The 6,500-nt window shown below is 36.3% G+C and overlaps 1 protein-coding gene across 3 annotated transcripts in view; it reads right to left on the bottom strand.

The window, feature by feature from the left end:
* Positions 1 to 3,135: 3,135 nt before the first annotated feature.
* STXBP6 (syntaxin binding protein 6) overlaps positions 3,136 to 6,500 on the bottom strand; it is a 122,691-nt gene continuing 119,326 nt past the window's right edge. For all 3 annotated transcript variants that reach the window (XM_075152513.1, XM_075152514.1, XM_075152512.1), the window contains one exon: positions 3,136 to 6,252. In XM_075152513.1, coding sequence (XP_075008614.1) covers positions 6,229 to 6,252 — 24 coding nt within the window. In that variant the 3' untranslated portion in view covers positions 3,136 to 6,228. The remainder of the gene's footprint in view (positions 6,253 to 6,500) is intronic.

Below are 6,500 nucleotides of genomic sequence, written 5' to 3'. Positions count from 1 at the left end.
TCCACTTTTCCTCTTTCAGTGCCATCGCAGAGATTGCCATATAGAATAGAGACTTCAGAAAAAAAGGATTTTAATCTACCATCTACTAAGTTGAGGTAATTACCAATAGCTAACAGTTAATGATGCTTTCCTCATGAACGGATGCCAAGAGTTATGAAAGCTTGCCTGGCAGATAAATGGTACCTTTCTCAGCTATCTGTCTTACAAATGATCCTGTGTGTACAGCTATTATTTCAGTCAGACACTGGCAGCTCTGCAATTGTTCATGGCCTCAGTGAAGAATAGTACCTGTCATGCAGTTTGAGTGCTCCGACTTTTAACAGACCTGTTTCAGCTTGGCTGAAATGCTGAACAACTGCACATGGGGAAGCAACAGAAAAGAACAGGTAAGAGAAAAACCAAGGGTACTCACATTTCTCTATACGTAGGTTTAAAACCCCTCAGGACTGTCCTGAAGAAATTTTGCTAGAACTTGCTGCTAAAATTGCAGCCGGCTCTCTAGCCACTTGTGAGAAAACACTAATGGCAAGCCCTCCACCACTGCTGTCCTCTTCCCTGGGAGCTGCATCATCACAGGGCTCCCTTGGCAGTTACTTCATCACCTCTTCTGACTTGCTCACGTGGTGACCCAGAAGTCTCCAACCCTTCCCTCATCCTGCCCACCCTCACCTCAGAATTTAGCCACCGTTGATTTGCAGCACAAGCAGTGCTTACACTTCCTTATCCCTAAAGAGCAATATTGGGATGCTTCCAACTCAGCTAAACTCTCTTACAAGCCTCAAACGAACGACTGTAACAATCTATTATTAAAGCTAAATGCCTTTTATCAGAGTGCCAACCATACCTACAACACTAGGGATCTCACAGCTGTCATGAATGTTTCCAGATGCTGTATTTAATAAAACTGGTAAAGGTTTTAGAAAGAAGGATTTCTCATCAAAATCTTAATACTTCCCACAACTAAATGCACTTTTTGTAGAAATCCTTATTTTCTGATCATGCTAATCCAAAGAAAGCTTTTCTGTATCTCTTCTTTCTGAAATAAGAAAAAAACACCCGACTCACTGATTTGGCTGCAAACGAGCATGTTGATTAATGGTAGTTGCATATGTTGAAGATTTCCTTTTTGATATAGCATGACACACTATCAAAAATTTCTGGTTTATCACATTTCCTTTCTGTGCTATCCAGAAGAGAACACTCAAGACAGGAGAAAACTCTTTGTCCTCCCATCTTTAGCAGCAACAGAATTTCAACACAATACAGGCTTGAACTTTAGTTCCTCTGCAAAAGTTATCACCATTTTAGCCACCAGAGACCTGTGAAATTGTTTAAAATATCAATTAGAATTTTGTTAGATGCGTATTCTCTATGCTTTTAAGGCCATCCGACTTCACTAGCTAACAAGCTTACTTTTTTACCCTGAATACTTGGCCTTAACACTGAAGATCTGCCATACTACTGTGCCTCCATGTAACAGTATCTTTACACTCAGTTTAGAGTTGCTCAGTCATTGTGAAAATAAACAGTAAATCACTTTTTGTGCCTGTAATCCCTAGTCAACCCCTGCCAAAGCTAGCCACCATCACATTAATTATCTATTAAAAAATGTTACCACAATTCAGATTGCATGAGGTGACAGCAGACAAAGATAGTAACAACTCAAATAATAAAAAAGTATAATTGAAACATATATATAATACCATACAGTGCTTCCAGATGATGCACAAAACAAGCTGAAATGATGTGCTATGAAGTGGATGCTGAGGTTTCAGAATCCTTGGAAAGATTAGTGTTTATATAAATTCATGTCATTACCCCACTGGTAGCTGACCACTTCCATGAGGGACTACTTCTGAAAAAAAAAAAAAAAAGCAATTTTTAATCTGAGACATTGCAATCCTTAGCGAGTACCGGATAGGTCTACTGGTCTGCTCACTACTTGAAGTAGTGCTATCTTCATTGATATTGTGACTTGCAGCTGAAGGTGACAGGCATCTAAGTTTGATTTTCAGTCAAATATTATGCCTTCAGGACTGTGGCAGCAACAATATTCTCCAATACGCTCAACATAGTGGCATGTCTTTTACCTAGAAATCCTAATATATTCAATCAGTAAACATTCATGTTTAAGCCTCTTCCATGACTCAAAGATAACAAACAAAACCCCCTCATCTTTGTCATAAATTATACACAGCAGCAGATTAGGCTGATGATTTATGAAAATAAGGTCAAGAAAAAAATGCCAACATGGTGAAACTGATCTAAAAAAATGCTCAGAAAATGAATCAAACATTTTCTTTTCCTATTCTTACAGGATAAATGTACAGTAACAATGGAAAAGAACTGTCACATTGTTATATGTAAACTACAACAAAATGCTGTTCTGATCAAGTTTGCTTCTGATCCACTGGAAATCTATTTCTTTTCCTAAAAGTTTTATAGAGTTTGGGCATTGGGCATGTATGGCATTCAACATTCGATGGATGACATGCATTCTAGCAAAATCTACCTAGTAACTGAAGTAATTTAACCAGTTGACAATATTTGTCAACACGACATTTTTACGATTAGGATCTCAGAGACCATGTTTAAGCTTGAAAAAAAGTCAGGCAGCAAAGTCAGTTCGTATTCGATACAATTCTTCTGCAAGTAGCCCTCTTCAAATATATGGGATTGCTTCTCTGTGTGTAGAAGAATTCTACCTTTATAGTTTTATTCCCATAGGACAATTAAAATTGCTTTCGCTTTGCTAAAAATTTATCAATAAAATTAGATGGCCAAAAGAGAATAATAACAATTTGAGAATAAGCATTTCATAGCAAATTGAAAGCAAATTAACACAGAAGTTCTTTTTAACTTGCAGAGCCTTTAGGTAGGATGCTAACTTAAACCTGCGTTAACTGTTGTCTGGAATCCGGTTGGACATGGAATCCTTCAACCTAGTTCCCATTACTTCTTTTTTAATTAGTATTCTTTCTAGAGAAAGTTTTCATCATTACAGTGGAAACTAATTTTTCTTCAGTTTTCCTGGGGTGAAATATAATTCTGCTAGAATGAAATACAAAAATGTCATTTACAAATAATTTACATTTTGAATAGACAACTCAAATAATCCAAGGACAGTTTTCTTTTCATCACAGTTAAAGTATTTAATGACAAAATCAGGGTTTCCAGTAATGACTCAAGAGAGCAGGTCCCACTTCCCCCCCCCCCCCCCCCCCAGAATGGCACAAAATAATTTATACATCTGTAAGAACTTTCAAGGAATTGGTTACAATAGATACCAGCAAGTATTACAATTCTGGCATATCATAGCAAAACCTACCTACCTTTAAGATCACTTTTTAGAGAGCACATTTTTGTTAATATTTCACATAATGCACAACTTTTGCTAGACACAAAAGTAGCTTTTTAAGACAGAGTTTGCAGTACAGTAGTCAAGTCTAACGATACATTATTTTTATTCTTTGCAGAACTTTAAAAAGATAAAGAAACTATTGATGTTGTTACAATTTACAAATACATTCTTTCATATGAAACATTAACCTGAATTATAGTGTATGTTATGTACATTACTATCTAATAATACTAGGTTGTATACACTACAAGCCAAGTTCCAGAAGGAAATTGCAATGCTACAAGATTTACCTTTGGATAGACATTTATACACCTCTGATTTTTTTCTAAAAACTACCAAATCTTGTAGTTTAATGAACAGCAAGAACAAAGTAAACACACAGACAAACCGCTTTTCCTTCATTCAATAACACTAGGTTACTTAGCATTCCCATAGTAAATGGCTTTTGATGGTTGGATAAAAGTCCTGAGTTATGATACATAACACAATACCCCTAACTGGAGGATATAAAAAAAAATGCTGAAAAACTGTCAGTGGGACTAAAGCAATGTTTTAGAACAGTTCAACTCACAAAAGGTCTGGAACTTAGCAGTGCAACTGAGACCTTGTCCTGTCCAGCTGATATTCGTGTAAACACCTGAAAACCTATGCCTTTTTATCTGAATTTAGACAACTAATTCTTTTCAGGTTTATCTGACCTGGGTTTGGACATTTCTTCTAAATTATTGACAAGCTTCTTAGAAGACCAGCTAGATGGCAGCAGTTCAAAACCTATTCCTTCTTTCTCTCAAGAGAAAGACTTGTGAGGTTAGCAGCTGAATATAGTTAAAAAACTGAGCGGAAAAGATGATGACAGAAGATAGCTATGTGGTTAAGAATGTACTCCCTGACTGATTTCTAATGCGGCTATTTTTAAAAAACAGCTTAACGTTTTGTCTCTAGCAGAAGTTTAAATTCTAATGAGGGACTGTTTTCCTGGTTAATTTGCAGAAATACCCATAGCCATTACAATAGCGCTCAGAAAGCTACTGACATTTCCAGGGCAAGCATTAATTGTACGTAGCTCAACGGAGTGTTCAGAACTCATGAGTCTGTTCTGATTTATAACAGATGTGGCCAAATTCCTTTCCAGTTGACGGTGCTGGATGTAGTAACTGTTAGAGCTGATGCTAAATAGATCTAAATGATTGTATGTTACTACACGGATGACAAATTTACTCCTTCTCTCAATTCCCAGTGTGAAATTAAATAAAAAGCTTCATACAAAACAGTTTAATTTACAGGAAAAACCCCCAGATGTAAAGTTTGAATGCAATCAGTTAACTAGACAGTGTCCTCAGTTCAAACGAGAGTGTTTTCCTAAAGCCAAGCACCTTTTTACAAAATGGGTATTTCCAAGAGATTTTCAGTTACTTCAGCTTGCAGTTACAAAATATTCTCAATTACTACAGAAGCTTTTATCTCTCTTACAAGCACTGCTCTGAGGATTTTAGACTGTTTAAAGTGCCATTAATAATGCAAGAATCCTATTCTACACTGAAAATGAAAACTACAGTACATTCATATAATGTCAGCTTTCTGGCTCGCCGGTAAGGTGAGGACAAAAATGAAGAGCAGGCATCTTCAGAAGATGAAGGCTGAAACTTCTGCTAGGATTTCTATTTCTAGCTTACCAGTTAAAAAAAAAAGTGCAGCAGCATTTTTTTTTCTTTTTTTCTTCATTCAAGAAGCATATTAGAACATCTTAAAAAATGTTAAGAAAACAGCTGTGAAGGAAAAGAGTAGCCTACTTATTTTTGTAACAGAATACAGTGCATATATTGCATATAGTGAACACAGAACACACACCCTTCCAGTGATAATATATATTGAAAACTGAGACCCAAACTAGAAGTTATGATTCTAATGTACCGAGACATGCTTTTTGAAAGCCTCTATTTTAAAAATCAGACGACTAGCTAACACAAAAGTCATTCTGATCAGACAAATTTCTGAAGTGTTCTCAAAAATTCTTATTGTAGAATTTAGGAAAAACAGATGACTTGGAAAATAGTGCATTCTCATTTACATAGGCCTTTAGCCACAGAATCACAGGAAAAAAGAAAATGAAATATTATTTTATACCAGATTGCTAAATTCTAGATTGTGTTTGAGGCACAGCTATGTGTATATAGATGTAAAAATTACTTTTTTCCTCAATTTTGAAACCTCAAGCATACATTCTGTAGTTTCATTATACTATTCAAATAATCCAGAAGGGAAAATACGAATATTCAAAATGCAGCACTGGTAACAGATTCCCCTGTGAAATTCAGATACGCACTTCTGAATGCTGGTGATGGCACATGCAAAACTTCCTACATTGGGTAGAAGAAACAAGTTTTTCTGTTTCCCAGGACAAAGCAGTCTATTCTCCACTATAGTAACAACCCCAGGTGTTTAATTCCAACATTCACATTCTGCTGATGCTACATAAAATGAAGACAAGTACACCCCTTCTTTGGATTTTATTTCCACACCTATGTCCACAACCAGTTAAATGATTTTCTGTACAACTGGGGAAAAATATTACTATTTTAATCCTGATCAGCTTGTCATTTGGTCCAGTTCCCCTGTTTGCTTTCACTCCTCTAACAACTGAAATACAGGTAGAAAGTACTGCAGGACTGTGTAGCAATATTACAAAAGAGGAACAAAGTAAGTCAAAAAGGTAGAAATGCAACTCTTTTTCCTGCACAGAAACTGAAAGAATGCATCTCCACTGAACCGGAAGAAAAAAAGCACACAGAAGTCTGGATCTCCTGTAAAAGTTGCTGAATGTAGCCTTTTCAGTTTCTCTTGGGAAGATTTCAACTTTGGGCAGTATCTCAGCATTTGTGCTTCATGGCAAGCTGAAAAAGAAAGAAAAAATGAATTAAAGAGAGATCACATGTAACAATAGTTATATCAAGCTAATGAGGCTAGTCTGGATCAGAAGAGTTTGTAAACTGAATTCTCTGCAAGATGCCCGAAATCTGCAATTTCTTTTCACACAGATATGCAGTTGTTCCCTTTACTGTGATAGATAGGCAAAGTCTTCCTTTGCTATGCTGAGGCGGCAGAATTTATCTGCTTTCATAGCTGCGTTTCCCAATGTTCC

This window comes from Calonectris borealis, chromosome 5 (assembly GCF_964195595.1).
Source record: "Calonectris borealis chromosome 5, bCalBor7.hap1.2, whole genome shotgun sequence".
Taxonomy (NCBI): Eukaryota; Metazoa; Chordata; class Aves; order Procellariiformes; family Procellariidae; genus Calonectris; species Calonectris borealis.
The sequence above is the reverse complement of the archived record's forward strand: the minus strand, read 5'-3'. Positions and strand labels throughout refer to the sequence as shown.